The 26202-nt window shown below is 46.6% G+C and overlaps 1 protein-coding gene across 1 annotated transcript in view; it reads right to left on the bottom strand.

The window, feature by feature from the left end:
* The window catches only part of Dcps (decapping enzyme, scavenger), a 51141-nt gene that overhangs the window by 9364 nt on the left and 15575 nt on the right, over positions 1 to 26202 (bottom strand). Inside the window, exon 3 of the mRNA XM_013009428.1 lies at positions 5988 to 6133. Coding sequence (XP_012864882.1) covers positions 5988 to 6133 — 146 coding nt within the window. The remainder of the gene's footprint in view (positions 1 to 5987; positions 6134 to 26202) is intronic.

Below are 26202 nucleotides of genomic sequence, written 5' to 3' on the forward strand. Positions count from 1 at the left end.
AGGTCAGACTAACAATTCTGCAAGGCTGTTTCCTTTGGCTCTTCTCCATTTACCCCTAGCTCTGGGAGCCCCCTGTACCCATGTATACCCCATATCCCAAAGAGAAACCTGCTCACAAACAAGGGAGGGCACATTCTGCAGTCCCTTCCTACTCAAGAGTCGCAGGGATTTCTAAGTTCACTGATGGGAGAGGGGAAATCCCTGATGGAGAAGCCAGGGAACCAACATAACCAGATGATCATGGTCTACTCCTTCAAGAACTAGCACAGGCAGCATCTCCCATGGCCAAGGATAGGCAGCTGGCCTAGGGTCTGCACACAGTATACCCTAGCCTGGACAGTGAGCAACCTGTACCCACCCTTGGCTCCCAGCTGGGATGGGGGCAGGGAGTAGAGGACATCTGCCTGGGGACATCTGAGCTTCCAGATCTCCTATAATTACTTCAGGAGGCATTTCAGCTGAGGAAGAGCCTCTGAACCCTTTGACTAGACCCCCAAGCCATAGTCTACCCAGCACAAAAGGGAGGTTTTCCCAGGAAGAGCCACTTCGAGGGAGGGGCGAGTCTGGAGGACACCTGGCAGGGGCTTCCTTATGTACAGCACATGGCCAAAGCCAGAGCCAGACACAACCCAGTGGTTGACAAAATTCTTCCAAAGGCATTTCCTCTCCCACCAGAGACTTCTCTGGGAATGTACTGCTGGAGAGAGAGAGAAAGCCAGACCAAAGCTGACCTGAAACAAAGAGGAAGGAGGGAGATGGTGACTTCTCATTCCAGAGAGTCCTGATGCACTTCCAAGCCGACCTCCTGGGCCTGTCCATTGCCATCTCCCACTGGAGATCCGCAGGTGGTCAGAGAGCACAAGTATGTCCTGTGCTCACAGAGGTGAAATGCCATCTTTCAGCCCTTCCACAGACTTGCTGTCACCTTGGTCAAACAACTAATTCCTTCAGCACTGGTGGCTCACACCTTAATTCTAGCTGCTAAGGAGGTGAGATCTGAGGATTGTGGTTCAAAGCCAGCTCTGGCAGAAAAATCTGGGGGACTCTTGATCTCCAATTAACTAGCAAAAAACTGAAAGCAGAGGGGTGGCTCAAGTGGCAGAGTGCCAGCCTTGAGAGAAAAAGCCAAGTAAGAATGAGAAGCCCTGAGTTCAAGCCCCATTACCAGCACAGAAAAAAAAAAAAAAAGACAGGTGCTGGTTGCTCATGCCTGTAACCCTAGCTACTCAGGAGGCTGAGATCTGAGGATCAAGGTTTAAAGCCAGCCTGGGCAGGAAGGTCTGTGAGACTCTTATCTCCAATGAACCACTCAGAAAACTGGAAGTGGCGCAGTGGCTCAAGTGGGAGAATGCTCATCTTCAGCTGAAGAACTGAAGGACAGCGTTCAGGCCCAAAGTTCAAGCCCCATGACTGACAAAAAAAGAAAGAAAAGAAAGAAAGAGAAAGCCAGAAGACAGAGAAACAATGAAAGAAAGAAAGAAAGGAAAGAAGGAAGGAAGGAAGAAAAGAAAGAAGGAAGGAAAGAAAGAAAAAGAAAGAAAGAAGGAAAGAAAAAAAGAAAGAAAGAAAGGAGGGAAGGAAGAAAGGAAGGAACTGCATTCTAGGCTGATGGTAAGGATGCTAAATGACGCACACAATGACATCACCTAGCTTAGAGCCTATATGAAATCACCTAGCCCAGAGCACACAGGGAGAAGGCACGAAGGTACAGGGAGCCCGCAGAGGGGAGAGCCACAGTTGTGGTTGTGGATAGTTTGCTGCAGGCACCAGCACTAACTGGAGAAGAATTAAGGTGAGCAGAGGCTGAGGGTGTGAGGACACAAAGGCACCCTACTTTTACTTTGCTCAAAGAGCCAGAACAACCTCTTGTTTCATGTAAGGAAAAATGTAGGCACAAGGAAGTTGCCCTGAGTTTACAGAATCCCAGCTGCCAAAGTAGGTCACTTTAACCTATACTTCTGCCCACAGCACATCCTGCCTCCTGGGAGAGGCTCTGGATAAGAGGCAAGAACCTGTATCCACAGGAAGTCTCAGGGCTAGAAGCCCAGAAAAGAACAAAATCCACACAGATCACACAGGGTGAGGGAAGCAGGGTTGGGAGAGCACCATCTGCAAGGCAGCCCTGGAGGCTCAGGCAGCTCTACCTATAACAGGGCTGTAGGTGATGTCTCTAGAATCCATCTGGCTGGACTGTATAGTAGACGACACTGACAACTCTCTTCCTTTCCTGGACATCCTATGGGATATCTTGATGCTTCTTCATTCTCCCATTCTTCTTTTGTCTATTGTAGGGCTTGAACCCAAGGCCCGAGTGTTGTCCCTGAGCTCCTTTTGCTCAAGGCTAGTGCTCTACCACTTTCAGCCATAGCGCCATATCTGGTTTGCTGGTGGCATTTTCCTGCCCAGGCTGGCTTCAGACTGCGATCCTCAGATCTCAGCCTCCTGAGTAGCTAGGATTGCAGGTGTGAGCCACCCGCATCTGCTGCATTCTCTCATTTTTTTCACTTTGCTCACTGACCTTGCACCTTCTCCAGCGTGTTTTCTGTCCACATCTCCTCAGGTATCTCTGCTCTGTATCTTCCCCACTCATTCCCGTTCTACCTTATATGAATAATGGCAGCTCCATTCTGACACATGGTAAGTGAACTCTCTCACCATTTCCACAACTGTGGGAGAGAAATGGGGGGCTGCATAGATAAGGACAATGCCATCGCTGGCCTTGGCTGGCAGAATGAGAATCCAAATACTGATGCTGATCACAGATCCACACATCCCACTGCGGTTTTAAAATGCCCTAATGGTAAGTTACAAGCATCCCAGACTTGAGGAAGCAAATAATGCTGCCAGCTAAAAACAGATAAAAGGCCCAGACTGTTTGACCTCCCCCCCCCAATCTTGGGGCTTGACCTTGGGAGCTGGGGGCTGTCCCTGAGCCTCTTTGTGCTCAAAGCTATCTCTCTACCACTTGAGCCACAGTGCCATTTCTGGATTTTTTCTGAGTAGTTTATTGGAAAGGAAAGTCTCACAGGCTTTTCTACCAGGGCTGCTTTGAACGGTGCTCCTCAGATCTCAGTCTCCTGAGTAGCTATGATTACAGGCATGAGCCACCAGCACCCAGCAACTTTTAAAGTGTGCAATCCCTGGTACTGAATATGGGTTCGATGAACCCTAAACGCAACTCACTATCTTCCACATAAAGATGTTCTCCTGGTCATGTCCTATCCTGGTTGATGAACAGTCTTACTGTCCACTCTATTCAAGCTGGACCTGGATCACCCCATGTTTTCTTCCCTCTCCACAATCAATCAGATTCTAAGTCCATCCAGCCTCTTTAAGCCTTCTCTTTCTAATGAGCTTCCTGCCATCTCAGCTGTGCTCCAGATCTATGTTAGTTGGTTCCCCTGCTTCTAGAAATCTGACCACATTAGTCTCATGCTTAAAGTCACTTAAGGGATTCCCACTTCCTGTGGCAATCACTCTCAGATCTGGCAGTCATTTGGAAAAGACATTTTTCAAATGCATATGTTCCAGCTCCACTCCTGGAAAGGTCAGATTGAGTCGATATGGAATAGAATCTTAGGCAGGCCCGATGATCCACAGGCCTCCTCGTGGCACCTGCCTGGCTGTACAGCGCATGCCCTCTGACTCGTGTACCTCAGATCCCAGTTGCACCAAACACGTTGCAACTCTCCAGATGCAGCATATGTTTCAAGTTACCCGTGTCTCTAGGCCTGATCTCCCCTGCGTTATCCCCCTGGCAAACTCTCATCTGTCAAATCAATGTAAGACTCAGCAGAGAGGACCACCACTAACTACACTGGTTCCTCACTCTGCTTCATCATTGCAGCTTGTGTAGCCCACCAGAGAACTTGTACCATGATCACAATTGCCTGTCTGTACATCTGACTTTCCTGCTAGACTGTAAGAACATTAGCAAGGGACCATTACTTGGGTGTCCTCCCAGAACCTAGCAGAGGCCCTGCTACACACTAGTAGATGTTCAAGAAATACAGTGATGGGGGGGAGGGGGGAGGCTGGGAAGGGATGTGAAGGGTAAACCAAAGGAGGAGGCTGCAATGCTTGGTAAGAAATGTACGCATTATCCTGCCCATGTAATTGTAACCCCTCTGTACAGTATGTTCACAAATAAAAAATTAATTAATTAATTAAAAAAAAAAGAAATACAGTGGGCTGGGCACTGGTGGCTCACGCCTGTAATCCTAGCTACTCAGGAGGCTGAGATCTGAGGATCACAGTTCAAAGCCAGCCTGGGCAGCAAAGCCTCAAAGACTCTTTTTTGTCGGTCGGGGGGTCTGAACTCTGGGCCTGGGCACTGTCCCTCAGCTCTTCAGCTCAAGGTGAGCGCTCTACCACTTAAGCCACAGTGCCACTCTGGCTTTTTCTTTTTATGTGGTGCTGAGGAATTGAACCCTGGGCCTCATGCATGCAAGGCAAGCACTCTACCACTAAGCCACCCTCCCAGCCCTGTGAAACTCTTATCTCCAATTAACCATCAGAAAACTGGACATGGCGCTGTGGCTCAAGTGGTAGATCGCCTGCCTTGAGCTAAAGAGCTCAGGAACAGCGCCCAGGCCCAGAATTCAAGCCCTATGACTGACCAAAAAAAGAAAAAAAAGAAAAAGAAATATAATGACTGTTGTCAATTAAGCTACATGCTTGTATACTTTCTAAAAATAGCCAAGAAAGAATGTATGCATGTTCCTGTCACTCAGGAGTTGGAAGACTAGAGGAGTTTCTGTTGAATTATTTTCCAAATAAAACTGTGCAATGGTGCATACTAAGGTAGTTCCATGACTCAACATCAACTGCTTTTTCTGAGTAGTTTATTGAAGGTAAGAGTCTCAAGGACTTTTCTGCCTGGCTGGTTTCAATCCTCATATCTCAGCCTCTTGAATAGCCAGGATTACAGGCATGAGCCACCAGTGCCCAGGCTGGGTCTTTCTTCTGAGCCAAGAGAAGAATGGCTATAAGCTTCCCACGTTTGAACATTCTCCTGCCAGGTATCCTGAAGCTTGGGCCAATAGTGAGAAATACTCAAAGAGAACAAGAGTCAGCAACAATGAGAAAGAGTCAGTGAGAGCCAGGGAGTAGGCAAGGAAATGACTCACCAATGTGCATTCATCATATTTAACTGTGAGTATCCACATGGGGCCTATTCCAGGCAGAGGCTCTGGTTGGCACTGGGCCTAAGACCAAGGAACCATCAGGATCTCTGAGCTAAACAGTCTTACATCTGGCCCAGCCAGAACACTCCACTTCCCTGTGCACAAAGACCTGTACTAAGTGAACATTAGGGACAATGGGTACTGCCTTCTGAGAAATGAATGCAAGGGCAGGCAAGCACTGGAAAAGTTTTTAACTCAGACCTGGCTTCAGCAAAACGGATTGCTGTAAGACAAGGAACAAGAAAGAGGCTAGACCCAGCTGGCCTAACCCAACACCCATCTTTACCCACTCAAAGACCTTTAGCCAGATCATAGTGATTCAGAGACTGTTATCAGGGCTCCTGTAGAAACAAATTCCTTCCAGACTAGACTGCTCAGGTTCCCAGAACCTCAGTGGCATGTCCGGCTACTCATGGAGTCCCCAAGCCATGAAGCCTGCTCTAGCCATACAATAAGAACTGGAAATATAGTTAGTTCAGAGGTACAGAACCTGATTAGTAAGCATGAGGCCCTGAGTTCAAAACCCAGTATCACACACACACACACACACACACACCCTGCAAACCAGCAACCAGCCCACCCTAGGATTCCTCTCCATTGTTTTCCTCTACTGCAATCTCACATATCATATGGGCTTAGATTTTTGTATGCTGATTCCACACAGGAAGTAAGCTCTACAAGGCAGGGATATGGTCTGCTGTGCCCACAGCCTGGCCCCTTAGAAGGCCGCAAGAGAGGGCCATGAAAAGGGAGACAGGCCTAGGAATGACACCTCACATCCGAGCCTCAGAGGCCATTCACCTGGATGCTGAGGCTCTGTGCCTCCAGGTGGGGTAAGGTGATGTTCTTGTAGTCTTCTCCTGTCTCTCGGACCAGACGCAGGTCCTGGCGCAGGTACTTCTGCAGGTGTTTCTCCGTGGCAGGGTATACTACAGTCGTCTTGACATCTGCAATGACACATCATAGTCTCACTCGAAGGTAAAGTCCATTCAATTCATGAGCTGATGAGCCTCAATCAAGAATCTGGAAAGCTGGGCACCGGTGGCTCACACCTGTAATCCTAGCTACTCAGGAGGCTGAGATCTAAGCATCAGGGTTCAAAGCCAGCCTGGGCAGGAACGTCTGTGAGATGCTTATCTCCAATAAACCACTAGAAAACTGGAAGTGGCTCTGTGGCTCAAGTGGTAAAACACTCGCTTTGAGCTGAAGAACGCAAGGACAGCACCCAGGACCAGAGTTCAAGCCCCATGACTGACCCCCGCCCCCCAAAAAATCTGGAAAACACAAGGCTTTCATGGAGAGATTCCTGGGCCTCACATCAAGCTAACCTCTGCTCTTCCCCTCCAAATTCCTAGCATGGGAACCAAAGTTCTTTAGCTCTTTTCATATACAAATTTCTAGGTATATAGTTTTCCAAACCTGAAGCTGAAAATGTGGTTTACAATCCAGCAGCTCCCTGAAAGCTGGGATGTGTGGGACAGCACAATGGTTCACAGTGCACTCTGGAGCAAGACTGGGTCTGTGTTCAAGTCCTGGCTCTTGTCTGTTCCTTCCTTACTGAAAGTGGGATCTTGGCCCCAGCTGGGAATTTGGTCCAGTTATTTAACCTCTGTGCACCCCGATGTTCTCATCTGCCAAATGAGAATAGTAACAGCTCCTATGTCATAACACTGGGAAGATTAAGCAAACTAATTACCTGTGAAGCATTTAAAACAATGTCTAGCACAAGTAAACACTGCACAAATGCTGGCCATGTATAATCCAGGGTTTCTCAACCTCGGCGCCCTGGGCACTCCTGGCTCTGGTGGGGCATTGTCCTGCGTACTGCACCATGCTCCATTAACAGCATCTTTCACCTCTTTCCCTGGATACTAGTGGCTCCTCCCCAGAGCTGTGACAAACTAATATGTCTCCAGATGTTTATAAGCGTCTCCTGGGGGGCAAAAATTGTCCCCAGTAGACAACAGGGGTTTTCATCAGAAGGAAACCTACAGTTTTCCTGAACAGATTGTCGGCTAAGTACTTTGGTTTAACATCTCTTGGCTGTGGTTAAGTCCCTTTCTCTATTTTACTTAACACCTGGTGCAGCTATAATCACCACTTAAGACATTTAGATGGCATCTTTACACAGATCTTCAGGGCAGGGAGAATGGCAAACTGCATTTCAAAATCATTTGGGATGTTTCTCAAAAGATACGTGGGTTCAGATATACTCAAAAAGAAAGCAACCCAGTGATTCATCTTCACACCTTAAAACCTACCAACCTGTAATTTCAGATTATTTGGACTTCCAGTGCACACTAACCATCCTGGTCTATCAGCTCCAGGTCAAAACACTAAGGTGAACTGGGCGCTGGTGGCTCACGCCTGTAATCCTAGCTACTCAGGAGGCTGAGATCTGAGGATCGTGGTTCAAAGCCAGCCCGGGCACTTAAGACCGTGAGACTCCTATCTCCAATAAACCACCAGAAAACCGGAAGTGGCGCTGTAGCTCAAGTGTTAGAGCGCTCGCCTTGAGCTGAAGAGCTGAGGGACAGTGCCCAGGCCCAGAGTTCAAGCCCCACGACCGACAAAAAAAAAACACTAAGGTGAGAAGACTCGGGCTCTGGGCCAGGCTACCAAATGACTGTCCCTTACTCCTGGATGATCTTGAGCATGTGGTCTCTTAAAGTCTCAGTTTCCTCACTTGTTAAAGAATCATTACAAAAGTCACCTCAACATTAATGCTTGCCTGGGTCCAGTGGCTCACTCCTGAAACCCTAGCTACTCAGGAGGATGAGATCTGAGGGTCACAGTTCAAAGTCAGACAGGAAAGTCCATGAGACTCTTATCTCTTAATTAACCAGCAAAAAAGCCCAAAGTGGAGCTGTGGCTCAAATGAGGGAGCACAAGCCTTGAACAAAAAAAGCTAAGGGAACAGTGTCCATGCTTTGACTTCAAGCCTCAGCACCAGCAGCACAAAATTACAACAACAAGAAAATTTAATGCTAGCATATTAAGTGAAACTTGACACTACCAAAGACACTAAATGTCATTAAATGCCTGGCTCTGGGGGAGAAGGGCTGGCATTAGCCAAGACACATGGTACTCATAAACTGATACATTAAATTGAACCCATTTTGTATAACTACTTCAAGAAATTGATTTTTTTAAGGTGCCTGACCCTGAATACAAGGCCCAAAGCCCTCTTCACAACCCTCTGGGGAATAACATAAAATTGATCTTGCTTTTATTCCTGATTGTTCTCTAATAGCCTGTACTCAGAAGCCAAATACAGGGCTGGGAATGTGGCTTAGTGGTAGAGTGCTTGCCTAGCATGCATGAAGCCCTGGTTTCAATTCCTCAGTACCACATGAACAGAAAAAGGTGGAAGTGGTGCTGTGGCTCAAGTGGTAGAAGTATTGGCCTTGGGCGAAAGAAGCTCAGGAACAGTGCTTAGGCCCTGAATTCAAGCCCCAGAACTGGCAAGAAAAAAGAAGAAAAAGCCACCCAGTACACTGAGATCTCAAGAGATAGGAGCAGGCCTGAAACTAACCAAGGGTACCACCTTTGAATTTGCAGTGGCCTCAAGGAAGAGGCTATGATATCTCCAGTGCCCTAGTGGGTGAGAGCAGAGATCTGGGTACCAATCCTGACTGTACAATCACTAGCTGTGTGACCCATGGCTACTAGTCAATCTGGTCTGTTGCTTTCTTGTCCTGGCTTCTGTGACCATAGGGTAATAACAATAGGTCTGGGGTGGGAATTTAGGTGGAAGCCATTTAGAAAATACCTCATATAGAAAATTGCTGCTCTAACACTAGCTTCATTCTCCTTGTTTTTGTTGTGTCTTGAGTTGCCTGGGCTGGGCGGGGTGAGATGAGCCATGGCTGTGGAACTCCCTCAGAGTAGGGGAGAGATGCCTGGGAACAAAGGCAGACCTGATGCTGGAGGACAGCCTAACTTTGTTGGCAATGGACACGTAGCCCTGGGCTCACAGCCTGGGGCTTCTGGCTGTTCTGGAGTTCTGAGAGCAAGTCCTTGTCTGCCCAGGCTTGCCAAGGCCCTAGCCCTGCCACCCAGGGTGCAGAGAAACGCAGGAATCTCACCAAGCCAGCCCTCTCTTGCCTTCCACCCTTGACAACAAGAACTCAGAGAGAGGCCTTGATATCCTGACTGCTCACTTCCTGTCCTTCTCCCCTCCCCCCACTCCCGCTTACATCTCTCACTGAGCAGGGACCCAGCTTCTCTCTCAGACCAGGCAAATACATCTGAATGCTGGTGCCAGGAGCTTCCTACTATGACCTTCAAGGCCCTCCTCACTTCATCTACCTGTCTGTTCTGTGCTGCTTTCTCCCCAGCCACTCAGAGCCTTCACCTAGCATCTCTCCCAATCTCTAATAGCCTGTACTCATGATGGCTCCCAACACAGGCAAATCCTCCCAGCAGAGCAGAACGGCTTCCTTGTTCCCTCGCCCCACTCAGAAACTCTGGTTTCAGTCAACTTGAACAGCCCTGGCTAAAGCTGCCCTCAGCCCCTCCCTCCACCTCAGTCTACCCCTTGCTTTTCTGCCCCTGTCACTGTCTGACAGCACAGTGCAGGTTTACTGTCTCACTGTCCCAGGAAGAAAAGAGTTTGCTCTCTTTCTTTTCACAATCTCTCCTTTGCAACTGGACCTGCACCTGACATACAGAGTGGACTTAAGTAAATACTTACTGAACAAACAGACACAGGAATCTGGCCTTCACAGACTTTACCCCTGGAAGAGCATTTCAAATGTAATTTTAAAACTCTGATTAAAAAAAAATCAATATATCTCCTTCCCCCCCTTCCCCCCCCCCACCAATGTAGTAAATTGGGATTGGGGGGGAGGGGGGAGGCTTGGGAAGGGATGTGAAGGGTAAACAAAAGGAGGAGGCTGCAATGCTTGGTAAGAAATGTACGCATTATCCTGCCCATGTAATTGTAACCACTCTGTACAGTATCTTCACAAATAAAATAAAAGAAAAGAAAAGAAAGAATAAATAAATAAATATAAAAAATCAATATATTTCTCAATGCTGTTTGACACTGGCAGTCTCAAAAAAGAACTGTGGTGTTTACCAGGCAAAACTCTCACCTGAAGCTGAATTTCAGAAGTTGGATCAAGCATCCATGATAAATAAACGCATAAACTGTCCATAAATATACAGTGGGGGATGGGGGATGGGATATACACGCATAATCACAAAAACAGCTCCCCACAGATTACTGATCAACTGCAAAGGATACACAATAATGCCTCACTCAAATAAAGGGAGTTGACCTCACTCTTTTTTTTTTCTGGTCCTGGGGCTTGAACTCAGAGCCCAGGCACTGTTTCTTAGCAAAATTAAGATTAATAGACTTTGCCAGAGAACCATGCAGACATCCAGGTACAGAGAACAAAGAAAGGTTTATTGCCAGGAAAGGGGGCGGGCAAGACTCCTTCTCACAAGGGAGAAGTGAGAAGAAGCACCGGCTATTGTCTGGGGTGACCTATATAACCTAGGAGGTTTAGGAGGGGCTAGAAGGGGCTAGGAGGCAGAGACCCCCGATGTGGATGTGTGGTCCAGGGGCTTCATCATGGCGGACTAGGATTTATGGCTGCTATCCAAATGGTCCTGCAACTGCCCAGACCTGAAGGTCACTCTAAGGGTCTCTTGTTGCCTTCTGCCAGAGAAGAGCCATCCCAAGGTAAAGGGGGTTGGAAGTTGATTATTTACTGCCTTTACTACATGAGCCTAGTGCTGACTAGAAAGGGAGCATGCTAAGCTGTGGAGAAGGGAAGGAGTGGACAAGGCTATAGGAAGGGCCTCAATTTGCTAACACTGTCCCTTAGCTTTTATGTTCAAGGCTTGAGTCAAAGTTCCACTTCTGGCTTTCTGGTGATTAATTAGAGATGAATGTTACAGGCTCTTTTGTCTGGGCGGGCTTCAAACTGGGACACTCAGCTCTCAGCCTCCCAAGTAGCCTCCCAGGTGTGAGCCACTGGAGCCCAGTATTACCTCACTCTTTTTTTGTTTGTTTTTGTCGGTTGTGGGGCCTGAACTCTGGGCCTGGGCGCTGTCCCTCAGCTCTTCAGCTCAAGGCTAGCGCTCTACCACTTGAGCCACAGCGCCACAGCCCCAATATCATTTTCACTTTTTTTTTTTTTTGGGGGGGGTCCAGTCGTGGGGCCTGAACTCTGGGCCTGGGCGCTGTCCCTCAGCTCTTCAGCTCAAGGCTAGCGCTCTACCACTTGAGCCACAGCGCCACTTCCACCTTTTTTTGCTTATGTGGTGCTAAGGAATCAAACTCAGGGCTTCATGTATGCAAGGCAAGCGCTCTACCACTGAGCCACCTTCCCAGCCCCAATATCATTTTCACTTTTTTTTTTTGGGGGGGGGTCCAGTCGTGGGCCTGAACTCTGGGCCTGGGCGTTGTCCCTCAGCTTTTCAGCTCAAGGCTAGCGCTCTACCACTGGAGCCACAGCGCCACTTCCTGCTTTCTTTTTTCTGCTTATGTGGTGCTGAGGAATCGAACCCAGGGCCTCATGCATGCAAGGCAAGTGCTCTACCACTGAGCCACCTTCCCAGCCCTTACCTCACTCTTAATGTGGACCCTAAATCTAATCACAAAGAAATATCAGCAACCAAAATCCAAGGGTATCTGGCAAAAAAAAAAAAAGAATCTTTTATAACTTCAAAAATGTCAAAATTGCTGAGAGGGAGGGGCCAGTGGCTCACATCTATAATCCTAGCTACTCAGGAGGCTGAGATCTGAGAACCACAGCTCAAAGCCAACCCTCACAGGAAAGTCCTTGAGACCCTTATCTTCAATTAACCAGAAAAAAAAAAAAAAGTCAGAAGTGGAGCTGTAGCTCCTCAAGTGGTAAAGCACTAGCCTTGAGCACAAAAAGCTGAGTCAGTGCCCAGATCCTGAGTTCAAACCTCAGGACCAGTGCACATTCATGTGTGCACGCACGCGCGCGCGCACACACACACACACACACACACAGACACACACAAGTTAGCTGAGTGTCACATCACGGCCTGCAGTCACAGCATTTAGGAGGATTATTTGAGCCCAAGTTCAAGCTCACCCTGGGCAAGGATAAAAACAAACAAAAAAGCCAGCTAAACTGACTTACACTTGTAATCCCAGCCAAGCAGGAAGCAGGGATTGGAAAGATGGAGGTTCAAAGTCAGCCTAGCCAATCTTTGTGGCATGTAGCTGTTGTCCCAGCTATGCAGGAGGTATAGGAGGTGGTGGTCCAGGCCAGCCTAGCTACAAAAAAGCTAGACTGCAGACTCTACAGCAAAAGGGAATGCCGGGTACCAGTGGCTCATGCCTATGATCCTAGCTACTCAGGAGGCTAAGATCTGAGAATTATGGTTCAAAGCCAGCCTGGGCAGGAAACTCTGTGAGACTCTTATCTCCAATAAACCACTAGAAAACCAGAAGTGGCGCTGTGGCTCAAGCAGTAGAACGCTCGCCTTGAGCTGAATTGCTGAGGGATAGCACAAACATGAGACTCAAAGTTTAAACTCCAGTATAGCTCCCCCCCCCCCAAACAAAAGGCAAAGAAAGACAAAGAAAAGTTGAGGAACTATTCCGGATTCAAAGAGCCTAAGGAATTGTGAGTAATAGGATTAGAAGAGATCTTGTGATTCTGCATCTTGAGATCCTGCACTCAAATAACTTACTGAGTAACAGACTGTACTATGCTTTTCCAATAAGTGCAAGATTTCCTGATCCACAATTTCCTGAAACTGATCATGGTTATTTTTCTTCTAATACTTATATCCAGAGAAATATTATTATATATAGAAGTAGAAAAAGTAAATGTGATAAAAGGTCAACAAGAAGTAAGAGTTTATAAAGAAGTTCTTCATATTATTCTCTCTTTCCTAGGACTGAAGTCTTTGTTTTTTGTCTTGGTGTTGGTCCTGGGGCTTGAACTCAGGGCCTGGGCACTGTCCCTAAGGCTTCTTTGGCTCAAGGCTAGCACTCTACCATCTGAGCTACAACTATTCTTCCAGATTTTGGACAGTTTATTGGAGATAAGAGTCTCATGGACTTTTCTGTCCAGGCTGGACTTTGAGCCTCAATCCTCAGGGACAGTGCCCAGGCCCTGAGTTCAAGCCCCAGAACCAGCAAAATAAATAACTAAATAAATAGGATTTCCTTGGGAAATTTAACTCTAGTTGCCAATGGGTGCTCTAGGCATTATTCTAAGCCCGTTCCATACATGAACTCATCTATATTCTTCCCAACCAAAGTGATTAGAAATCATGATAATCTCATGTCACACAAGAAGAAGCTGAGGCACAGCGAAAGCCTGTGGACCTCCTTGGGTTCTCTCTTTGCCAACTGTTGTGTGGCAAGTTGACGGGAGGAAGCCATCTGCTAAGCCTGAGCAACACCTGGAAATTCCACTGCCCCAAACATTTTCTGGGTGGCTTGAGAAGCAATATGGAATTCCCCAGCCACGCCCCTCTGCTGGCATGGGGGGAGGGGGGGGCAGGAATCAGTTCAGGATAGTCTTAAACCCTCAACAACCACTCCTGGAAAACATTCACAATATATTTAGAGAAATTCCCTAGCACTGCTTACAAAGTCCATCCTATCGGTCATGCTTTTAACATTTTTGTTTGAGGGGCTAGGAAGGTGGCTCAGTGGTAGAGCACTTGCCTTGCATGCCTGAGGCCCAGGGTTCGATTCCTCAGCACCACATAAGCAGAAAAAAGAAAGCTGGAAGTGGCGCTGTGGCTCCAGTGGTAGAGCGCTAGCCTTGAGCTGAAAAGCTGAGGGACAGCGCCCAGGTCCAGAGTTCAGGCCCTACGACTGGACACCCCCCCCCAAATTTTTTTTTGTTTGAATTTTTAACTCAGGTTGCATTTGCACAGGGCTTTTAAGAGGCCAATAAAGTTTGCTTTAAAAAACACAAACTATCTAGTTCTTTTTCTCTGCTTTCCCAGCTTCCAGCTCAACAAAGGCAGGGTCTCCACCTTTTCTACCCATTTCTGTGCTTAGGATCTTCCATAGCTCTAAATGATACTTTCAACATCTTGTTCCACCTTGACTTTTCTGTTTACTATCACTATACTTAGTGACTGCTCCTTTTGGATGAAAAATGTTCCTCTCTAGCTGGGCGAGAGTGGCTCACGCCTGTAATCCTAGCTACTCAGGAGGCTGAGATCTGAGGATCGAGGTTCAAAGCCAGCCTGGGAGTGTTGGGGTTTGAACCCAGGGCATTCCATGCACTTGTTAGACAGGCACTCTATCACTGGAACCCATGAGCACACCCCTTTTTGCTTCAGTTATTGTTTCAGATAGAGTCCTGAGTTTATTCCCAAGGCAGCCTGGACTGAGATCTTCCTATTTACACCTCCCAAGTCACAGGGATGACAGGTGCTCATTATCACACCCACTTACTCGGTCTCTCTCTCTCTTTTTTTTTCCCAGACAGGGATTGAATGGTAAACCTCTTGATCTGTCCCCTCAGGAGCTGGGACTATATGCATGAGCTGCTGTGTCTGGCCAAAGAGAACTCTTTTTCACTAGCCCAAGTGCCCAGGCACACAGCAACAAAATATGTGCTCACAGAGAATACCTAAGCCTCATTCTTGCTCTATAGCTACCTTAACATTTTAGATAAGTGAGTGATCAATACTGATACTATCACAATGACTAAATGTCACCTACTGAAAATTATACTGTCATTATCTGTCCTTTTTCCGCACTACTCTTGGTGTGTGGAATGAGCAACTACTTTTACTTCTTAATTTTCTAGAAAACTTAGTCACTTATTCATCCCCAAACCAGGTTTCCTGTTTTCATAAATCTCCTGACATGATAAAACTGTTCCTGGAACCTCGGTCCCCAGCACTGCTATCCCGGGGATTCCCTTCCCCTTTTTCTGGAACTGGCATGTTTTCTTCTGAAAAGATAACCTTCCGCTTTCTTGCTTTTTCTTATTTTGCTGAAGCAGTGTTTTTTGTTTTTGCCAGTCCTGGAGCTTGAATTCAGGGCCTAAGCACTATCCCTGAGCTTCTTTTGGTCAAGACTAGTGTTCTACCAATTGAGCCACAGCACCATTCTGGCCTTTTCTGTTTACGTGGTACTGAGGAATTGAACCCAAGGTTTCATGCTTGATAGGTAAGCATTCTACCACTAGACCACCTTCCTAGCCCGAAGCAGTGCTTTTCCAGCTTCATTCTAGCTTTATTATTGACATTCAAGCCAAGTAGCAGTGGCTCATACCTGTTGTCATCCTAGCTACACAGGAGGCTGAGACTTAAGGATTAAGGTTCAAAGCCAGCCTGGGCAGGAAAGTCTGTGAGATTCTTATCTCCAATTGACCACCAGAAAACTGGAAGTGGCGCTATGGCCCAAAGCAGTAGAGTACTAGCCTTGAGTGAAAAAAGCTCAGGGACAGGGCCCAGGCCCTGAGTTGAAGTCCCAAAATGGACAAAAAAGAAAGGAAGGAAGGGAGGGAGGGAGGGAAGAAGGGAGGGAGGGAGAAAGAAAGAGAGAAAGAAAGCAAGAAATGACAAATGTCTGAGGACACAGATGTATTTATCCTAAAACACAAAAAGTCTCACTGTAGATGCAACTAAAATAATTTGGCCTTTGCAATCTGCTATGTGAAACAAGGAATGAGTACAGATATGCAATTTTCATATATTTATCACTGTGTGAATGCCTTGCTCAGAAAAGGAACTACAGTCAACAACACAACAGGCAATCACGATAGCCTAAAAATGATACATTCACATTCTTCCCAATTCCCAGGCAGTGATAGGCAGTAAGTTCTTTGGAGGTGCTGGGGAGAAGCACTGGGCCAGAGCTCTCCTTGAATTCTAGCTACTCAGGAGGCTGAGATCTGAGGATCTTGGTTCAGATCAGATCAGAATGGGAAACAACCAAACTGCCAGGGTTAGATCACATGTACTTCAACTTAACGATATTTTCAGCCTGGTGATTCACTCCTATAGTCCTAGCTACTCAGTAAGGATGAGATCTGAAGATCACAGTTCAAAGCCAGCCTGGGCAAAAAAATCCATGAGACTCTTATTTCCAATTAACCAGCAAAAAAAAATCTGGAAGTGGAGCTATGGCTCAAGTGGTAGAGTGCTCACCTTAAATGAAAAAGCCAAGCGAGGTCAAAAGGCCTTTAGTTCAAACCCCACTACCAATACCAAAAATACAAAAATTCTCACTATATATACATATATATTTTTAAATTTAATTTAATTTTTTTTTGTCAGTCGTGGGGGCTGAACTCTGGCCTGGGCACTGTCCCTCAGCTCTTCAGCTCAAAACTAGCACCCTACCACTTAAGCCACAGCACCACTTCCAGCTTTTTTCTGCTTATGTGCTGCTAAGGAATCAAACCCAGGGCCTCATGCATGCGAGGCAAGCGCTCTACCACTGAGCCAACTTCCCAGCTCTCATAATATACTTTTTAGTATTTTAGTGTACAAGGGATATTACCTCATTGTTAGTAGAGGAATATCTATGTGCTTTACCATTGAACTATACCTGCTGTGAAAAATAATACATGGGCTTGCAAACCTAAATTAAAATAAAAATAAGCACAACTTTTGCAAAGTTTGTATTACTTAAGATACAAAAGAAATTGTATTGTATTGTGTCTCATTTAAGACTATTACATCGCCTCCTGCAACTACTAGTAGCCTTACAGAATTAGCAGAACTGTGACTCTCAGCTGGTACTTCTATTTGGTATATTTTGTAAAAAGCTGGATATCTCAATCAACATGCTAAGTGTAAATAAAGCACATTTACCAGCCCCAAACTCATAAAACGTGAGCATGCAGCCAGAACTACCTGATTTAGTGAGGCCAGGGATGGAACCAGAGAATCCACAAGTGTAACGAGTTTCCAGGTAGCACCAACCCAGGGACCCCACATGGAGAACCACTAGGCCAAAGCACAAACTCTGCTTCCAGAGTGATAGCACCAGGAGATAAAGCTCAAAACTTGGAACTTCTCAAAATGTCCTTATTTTATTGACACATCTAAGAATTTGGCTAACTAATGTGTGAATAGAGAAAGTCATGTCACAACAGGCTTTGGGGAAAGTAAGTAGCTAGTGAGGGCCCTGATTTAACCAATGCATTAGTTCCTTGATGGGGTTCATCACATGATGGCATTCTTGGGAGATGGTTAAGAAGTAGATGGGGCCTTGCTGGAAGAATTAGGTCACTATATCATTGGAAGCTGTCTTGCCCTGGCTCCTTCCTGTCTCTTGTGTTTCCTGTCCAACATGAATTAAGCTGCTTTTCTCCACCATGCCCTCCCCATCATGATGGGTTGACATTTCTGAAGCCATGAGGCAAAATAAACCTATCCTGTTGGGTGTCTTTGGCTCATGCCTGTAATCTTAGCTACACAGGAGGCTGAGATCTGTGGATCTGGGCTCAAAGCCAACCCAGGCAGGAAAGTCCAAGAGACTCTTACCTTCAATTAACTACTAAAAAGCAGGAAGTAGAGCTGTGGCTCCAAGTGGTAGAGCAGTATAACCTTTAGCAAAAATGAACTCAAGGACAGCACCCAGGCCAGAAGTTTAAGTCCCAGGGCTGACACCAAAAATAAAATAAGCCCCTCTTCCTTTAAGTTGTTTTCCTCAAATCTGATCTCAGCAACACAAAAGCCTAAGTGGTATAGAATTCTAGGAAATCAATTTTAGAAAATCAATGACTCAAAAAAAAAAAAAAAGACAGCAGTTGAATCTATTTCTCAGTCATTTGCCAGTGACTTTTTCCTCCTCCTAGGCTCCAATGTCTTGATCATGTTGATTGCTATCAGAGGGGGTTTATTTCTGTTTGTTGTGCTATGTAACTGTTGGGGACCAGACTGTGGGCTCTTTCAATTTCAAAAATCATCTTCAGTCCTGAGAAAGTGTATTGAGTTAATTCTTTAGTATTTTCTTCTCCATTTTCTCTGCCTTTTCTTTCTGAAACATATATTTGGATATTTAATCTCGTGAATCTGTCAGCTAGTCTTTTTTAAAAATGTTTTTTTCTCCCTTTTGTTCTACTTTTAAGAAAGTTATCCGCCAGATGCCAGTGGCTCATGCCTATAATCCTAGCTACTCAGGAGGCTGAGATCTGAGGATCGTGGTTCAAAGCCAGCCAGGGCAGGAAAGTCTGTGAGACTCTTATCTCCAATAAACCACAAGAAAACAGGAAGTGGCGCCGTGGCTCAAGACATAGAGCACTCGCCTTGAGCTGAAGAGCTCAGGGATAGCGCCCAAGCCCAGAGTTCAAGCCCTATGACCGACCAAAAAAAAAAAAAGAAAAAAAGAAAAAAGAAAGTTGCCATATTCATCTTCTATTCTTGTCTTTCTTTTTATTTTTTTATTTGTCATGGGGTTTAAACTCAGGGTCTGGGCACTGTCCCTTAGCTTTTGTGCTCAAAGCTAGCATTCTACTACTTTGAGCTATAGCGCCACTTCTGATTTTCTTGTGGTTAATTGGAGATAAGAGTCTCACGGACTTTCCTGCCAGGGCTGGCTTTGAACCATGATCCTCTCAGATCTCAGCCTCCTGAGTAGCTAGGATTACAGGTGTGAGCCATCAGCACCAGACTTAATTTTTTGTTTTCTTTATATTTTCAAATTTTAAATATAAATATATTGTTATGTACATCTTAATTTTTAAGAATACTTTTTTTTTTTTTTTGTCCATCGTGGGGCTTGAACTCTGGGCCTGGGCGCTGTCCCTCAGCTCTTCAGCTCAAGGCGAGCGCTCTACCACTTGTTTTCTGGTGGTTTATTGGAGATAGGAGTCTCACGGTCTCTCCTGCCCAGGCTGGCTTTGAACCGCGATCCTCAGATCTCAGCCTCCTAAGTAGCTAGGATTACAGGCGTGAGCCACCAGCGCCTGGCAAGAATACTTTTTCTAAGCTCTTCTCAAAAGTCTTTATTGACTGCCTTCTATTATTGTACATTGGATATATCTTCATTGTTCTGACCTTAATAATAGTTTTTGAATTTCTCTCCTCCCAGTACAGTTTTCTGCCTCTTCAGAATCCTTTTCTTTTTCTGTCCTGGGGCTTGAACTCAGCCTAGATGTTATCTTTTTGCTCTACCTCTTGAGTCTTAGCTCCACTTCCAGTTTTTTTGGTGAGTAACTAGAGATAAGAATCTCACAGATTGTGTTGCCTGGGCTTGCTTTGATCCTCAATACTCAGTTCCTGAGTAGCTAGGATTACGTGTGTGAGCCAGTGGAGCCTGGCTTTGTCTTTGTCTTTAACTACTAAAGGTCTGATCATCTTTGCCTGTCTTACTCACTCGTATTTAAGAGTAGGGTACTTCCAAGCTGAGGGACAGTTCTGGGTATGGCTGCCTGGAGCAACTAGTTATGATGGGCAGACTATCCAGTGCATTACAGATGCCCCCACTGCCAACAGTTCAAGTCTCTTGGGCTGGCCCCATTCTGCATAGAAAACTCTCCTGGATGAGAACATTCCAGATGATGGGGAAGCCCAGCAGCTGGAGGTGGGGGATGCATACCAAAAATGTTCATGTCAATGAACTTCACTGATCCCCCTTATTTCTGGGTACCAACACCCCTCCTTCTCCTCCAGACATTTCTCCTTTAATTCCTTGCTGTGGGGCAGGGGAGGAGCAGCTTTCAGATCAGTTGACTGGCAAAGGAGGCTGAAGGGACTCTGCCACTCAGGGCTCTGGTCTTGCACCTGTTATGTCAGTTTCCCTCCTCCCTCTGCTTCCCAGCTTTGAAATATATATATATTTTTTATCTCCTCTTGTTTCCTCATCATCTTTATGGGTTAATATTTTTCAAGGATCTTCCTTTAATGTCAACGTGACAGGGGGCTTTAAAGGAAGCAGGTGCACATTCCAGCCCATGACCGTCCTGTGTCATACCCTTAATGCTTCATTGTTCTTCTTAGCTGTTCAATGCCATCGGACACTTTCATTTGCTTGTGTGTGTGTGTGTGTGTGTGTCCTTTCTTTTTTTCTTTTTTTGCAGGGCCTAGGGCTTAAACTCTGGACCTGGGTACTGTTCCTTAGCTTCTTTTGCTAACACTACCACAGTCTGACTTTTTCTAAGTATTTATTAGAGATAAAGAGTCTCATAGGCCTTTCCTGCTTAGGCTGGCTTTGAGCCTTAATCCTCAGATCTCAGCTTTCCAAGTAGCTAGGATTACAGGCATGCACCACTAATATTCAGTTGTATTTTTTGTCTGTTTTTAAACTAAGGGCTCCTTACTTGCGGGAAGATAACTCTACTACTTGAGCCACAGTTCTACTTCTCTCTTTTTGATGGTAAGTTGGAAACGAAAGTCATGAACTTTCCTATCCTGGCTGTCTTGGAACTGTGATACTTAGATCTCAGCCTCCTGACTCACTAGGATTGCTGGTATGAGCCATACCTGCAGCCCCATTTGCTTGTTTTTTAAGGCCCATTATCTCCAACTGAACCTAGCTTGTAAACTGTGGAGCTGATGCTGTGTACACTGTATATGCAGTACCTAAAAGAGCACTGACAAGGCCAGACCCTCACAATGGAGTCTGAAGAGGACTGCCTATGTTACCATGGTATTTTGAGTGGATGCCTGTGCTACTGCACACACCTCAGTCCACACAGAGGGAAGCCTTTGGAAAAGACAAACTGTATAAGATGTTAAGTAAGGTCACCTCTGGGCAATAGAATTCTATGTCACTGTAATTTGGAAAATTACTTTTAGTATACGAGTTTTCCTAAAACAAATGTAGATAACGTATGTGGCAAATACATTAAAAGAGAAAAAATAAGCCATTTATAAAAGAGTCCCAGAATTACAAGTTCAAGGGCAACATGGGCTACACAGTGAGACCCTATCTGGAGGATGTAAGGGGATTAGTTCCAGACAGTTGAAGCAATTTGCTCACGGTCACCAGCTATTAAGTGGTAGAGCTGTGACTAGAATTTTAGCTGCTGTATATAAATACTCCCTTCCTTATCCCATATAGGGCCAGCTTCTTCTAAGCCTTTTCCTAAGCAATCCATGCTGTGGCCATATTTTCTGCAAGTGGCCCCTGAGGATAGCTCAGCCCCTCTCACATACACATAAACAGCTGCCAGAAAATCCTAAGGATATAATGAGATACAAGAATAACTGCAAAAGCCGGGCGCCAGTGGCTTATGCCTGTAATCCTAGCTACTCAGGAGGCTGAGATCTAAGGATTGCAGTTTGAAGCTGGCACAGGCAGAAAAGTTCCCCGTGAGGCTTTTATCTCCAATTAACCACCAAAAACAACAAAACAAAAAAAACAACAGAAATAGAGCTGTAGCTCAATTGGTAGAGCACTAGCCTTGAGCACAAAGAGGCTGAGGGACAATGGCCAGGCCCTGAGTTCAAGCCCCAAGACTGGCAAAAAAAAAAAAAGAATAACTGAAAAAGCCAGGCTTGATGACTCAACACCTGTAATCTTAGCTACTCAAGAGGTTGAGATTTGAGGACCACAGCTCAAAGTCCAGGCAGGAAATTCCCATGACTCTCTTATCTCCAGTCAATGAACTATCAAAAAGCCAGAAATGGAGCCGGGTTCAAGTTCCAGCCTTGAGCAAAAAAGGTTAGGGACAGTGCTTAGGTCCTGAGTTCAAGCCTTCAGTTACCCCCTCCCCCCCCCACATACACACAAAGTGACTGAGGCTGCAGACTGGGGGCTGTGGAATCGAGTCACCGTGTATAGATAGAATGACCCTTGTGCTTGTCTTACCCCACTCCCTTCAGTTCTGGGATGTCATCTGAGGACACTTAGTTGGGTAACTGAAGCAAGACACCGCTGAAGAACCAGCCCTGGGGGGAGGGGGGGAGGGAGTGTGTGTGTGTGTGTGTGTGTGTGTGTGTGTGTGCGCGCCTGCGCAAAAGCAGGACTAGAGAGGACACTATTCCTAGCTACAGAGAGGGAACAGGGGAACAAAAGCTGTTTTGACCTAGCTTGGGGTGCCATCCCCACCAAGTATGACAGCGTAAAGAAGTTGGAGGCATGGAGAAGGGGCCTCCCCTTCCCTTGTGAGACTTGAGAGGCAGCTCTTTCTCCACAGGAATGTTTAAGCAGCAGGGAACAGTCATACTGATACATCCCAGCTGAACAGCAGCCCTGCACACACATGTTGTCTGCAGCTTAGATGAACAGGCTGGCATAGGTCCTGGCTAAGATGTCTGGGTCTTATCTGCCAGGACCTTGAGGATCTCCTACAAGGCCTTCTCCAATAAATAAAGCAATCCCTCGTCCCCAGGCAGGACACAAAAGCCAGAGGAAAAGTTAAGAGCAGCTGCTTCTCAGCTCGTTGCCAAAGCTAGCTTAGCCAAATCCCTAGGAAAATGCTGCAGCACATGAAACATGAAAATGCAAACCACAGACAGTCTGCACTCCTTCCCATACACATGTTCAAACAAGACTGCTTTCCAGCCGTAGCCAATGACTTCTCCAGGATGAGGTCATTTCTATGGCTCTGTCTGTGGCTTTTGCTCTCCCTTCCTTATGATGAGCCCATTTCCACTTATTTGACCCAGATGTGCAGACCCCAGGAGAGCAAGGAAGAAGCAACAGCAAAGCATGATCTGAGCATGAAGGCACACCCCACTGCCCCTCCAGAAGAGCCACCCAGAACCAGCTAGGGAGGGACAGGATAACCAGGCCTACAAGGTACTCCATCCAGCAAGGCACTAGGTAAAACAAACAAACAACTCCAAGACAAGCCCTGCAGGGAAAGGCTGCTAGGGCAGGCCTCCAGATCTGCATTGCTCTCCTCTCTAGAAGCCCCCTGGCTGAGAGCTCAGGCCACAGAGTAGAAGGGAAGCTGGCTGGGCTGCAGCGGACCTTAAATCATGCTCTGGTTGCAGGCGTGGGTGGGGTGTTTGCTGTCCTGCACTCCAGGGCTGTTAGAAGACTTCAGTGGAGTCCTGGAGAGGCCTCCACATGGAGGATAAACTCAGCTGAGGGCGGGGTCTGGATCCTGCTGGAAGCTTCCCACACTCAGCAGTGGAGCTCCAACCACTAATGAGCTGTCTCTCTGAAAGCAAGGAGGTGCTGGGAGAGATGGAGGAGAGGCAGACGCTGACTTTAGCAATACTCTGCAGCAACAGGCTTCCTGCACGAGTCCTCAGTACCTGCCCTCCCTCCTCTTTATCCCTCCTAAGCCTGGGGGACAGGAAGGGGGGGGAGAGTTGAGAAGTGGGTGACAGGATCTCATGGTAAAACCCCAGGGTCTCCTGGTCCCCAAACCAATTTGAAATTAACCCCAGGGTCAGCAGCCCTTTGGGGATGAAAAATGCTGCTTGAAGGTGGTGGAGGTGATGGAGAACTTGGGCTGGGAATGTGGCTTAGTGGTAGAGTGTCTACTTAACATGCATGAAGCCCTGGGTTTGATTCCTCAGTACCACATAAACAGAAAAAGCAGGAAGTGGCGCTGTGGTTCAAATGGTAGAGCGCTGGCCTTGAGTAAAAGCTCAGGGACAGTGCCCAGCGCCTGAGTTAAAGCTCCAGGACTGCTCCCCCGCAAACAAAACAACGACAAAAAAACCCCAAGATGGTGGAGGACTTACTACATGTAGCAAAGTTTTGAAGAAAAGGATTGAGGGTGTCTCTTAACGTGATTATGGAACTGTCCTAGCCTTAGAGCTGTGGACCCAGCCTTTGCCTCCTGGACTTCACCAGAGCTGCTAGAAGGAACACTCCAAAACATAGTCCATCTCTTCAACTTCTTCCCTAAAGGTCTCTGCTTGGTTTACTCTGAGAGAGGCCAACACAGCATGCCTAGATACTGTCACATGAAGTGAGGAAGGAAAGGAGAAGGCCAGAAGCACAGGATAAAGCCCTGTGAGAGGAGCCACGTATTCTAGCTTTTCACCCACGAAAGTGCCGATCAGGAATGGATAAGAAGCAGCCACCACAGGCAGGGCCAGGCAATGGGGTAGAATCAGCTGTGGATAACCAGCTTCCACCCACTGGTCCTAAGTAAGATGACCTTTCTGCTGATTTGAGCCTTAACAGTGCCACAGAGATTTGGGAACTTGCTCCTTGTTAGAAGGTCAGAGAGAGAGAGAGAGAGAAACATGTCTTGTGGTGGTGACTACAGCTCAGTAGTTTTTAATCTACTCATTTCTAAAAATGCAGTGACTTCTCCCAGATTCCTGAAGCCTGGGAAGAAAATGGAGACTGGGTCAGTGGGCCTCTGTTCTTGGCTATCTGGTGAAGAGAAAAGATGGGGACACTACGCAAGTCACTGAGTCAAGGTGGTGAGGAAGAGGAATGAAGGCCAATGGGAGCCAGGTACCAGTGGCTCACGCCTGTAATCCTAGCTACTTAGGAGGCTGAGATCTCAGGATCACGGTTTGAAGCCAGCCTGGGCAGAAAAGTCCATGAGATTCTGATCTCCAATGAACCACCAGAAAACTGCAATTGGTACTGTGTCTCAAAGTGGTAGAGCACTGGCCTTGGGCATAAGAGCTCAGGGATAGTGCCCAGGCCCTGAGTTCAAACCTCATGACTGATCAATAAAAGGCCAATGAGACAGTTAAGAGAAAGGAACAAAGCCAGATTCTGGGTAAAGAATTTGAGTGAGATATCAAAGACTTTCATACCTTGCAATTGTTCTGCCTGCCACTGTTCTATCCCTATCCTTCCATGTCCAGAGGGGACCGTGGCTCTGTGGTCAAGAATTTGGAAGCCCCTCAGTGGAAGGCAGCCTTAGACAGATCATCTTTACATGGCCCAAATTGATGACTCCCGCCTGTGGGCTCATTCACATTTTCTGTCACGTTAACAAAGCCCGCTTCTAATACTTGGTTCAGTTAATGCTTTATCCACACTATTGCCTTTACCTGGCTCACCCTCCTTTCCATCTCCTGCTCCCTACTCATCCGGGAGACCCACACCTGTCCTGAGAGGGAGGAGTCTCCACTGCACAGTTCAGCCCATCGACTCCCGAGAAATGCCTACTCTGCAGCTGCCTGACTTAATTAGCATCTCACAGTTTTGCATGCCAGAGGCAGGTGTGAATTGCTAGTGGTACATATGTGGTTTATGGCTATGCCGTGCTTGTTGATGAACTAACAGGTTCCACCTGACCAGTGTTACTCACGAATACTGCTGTAAGAGAGTAACAGGGGGCCCCAAGGCAGGCTAATTTTTAATTTGCTTCTTTGTTTTGTCTGGTGAGCTGTTAACATCTTAAAAATTGTCTGTGGGTCCGAGAATCACATGAATATATTCTCTAAGAACTCACCAGTCTACAGCCCAGTGCCAGCGGCTCACTTCTGTAATCATAGCTACTCAAAGGGTTGAGAGCTGAGAACTGAAGTTTGAAGTCAGCTCATGCAAAAAAGTCCATGAGACTCTTATCTACAATTAATGAGCAAAAAGCCAGAAAAGGAGCTGTGGCTCAAGTGGCAGAGTGCTAACCTTGAGGGGGGGGAAGGTCAAGCACAGTGCCCAGGCCTGGGTTCAAGTCCCAGTACCTGTAAAAACCAAATAATAAAAAACTTCAGCCAGGGACTGGTAAGGTAGCTCAGTGGTAGAGCACTTGCCTTGCATGCTTGAGGCCCTGGGTTCAATTCCTCAGCACCACATAAGCAAAAAAGAAAAAAGCCAGAAGTGATGCTGTGACTCAAGTGGTAGAGCAGTAGCCTTGAGCTGAAGAGCTGAGGGACAGTGCCCAGGCCCAGAGTTCAGGCCCCACGACTGGACCCAAAAAAAAAAAGAATAACTGAAAAAGCCAGGCTTGATGACTCAACACCTGTAATCTTAGCTACTCAAGAGGTTGAGATTTGAGGACCACAGCTCAAAGTCCAGGCAGGAAATTCCCATGACTCTCTTATCTCCAGTCAATGAACTATCAAAAAGCCAGAAATGGAGCCGGGTTCAAGTTCCAGCCTTGAGCAAAAAAGGTTAGGGACAGTGCTTAGGTCCTGAGTTCAAGCCTTCAGTTACCCCCTCCCCCCCCCACATACACACAAAGTGACTGAGGCTGCAGACTGGGGGCTGTGGAAT

Source organism: Dipodomys ordii, unplaced genomic scaffold (assembly GCF_000151885.1).
Source record: "Dipodomys ordii isolate 6190 unplaced genomic scaffold, Dord_2.0 Scaffold10, whole genome shotgun sequence".
Classification (NCBI taxonomy): Eukaryota; Metazoa; Chordata; class Mammalia; order Rodentia; family Heteromyidae; genus Dipodomys; species Dipodomys ordii.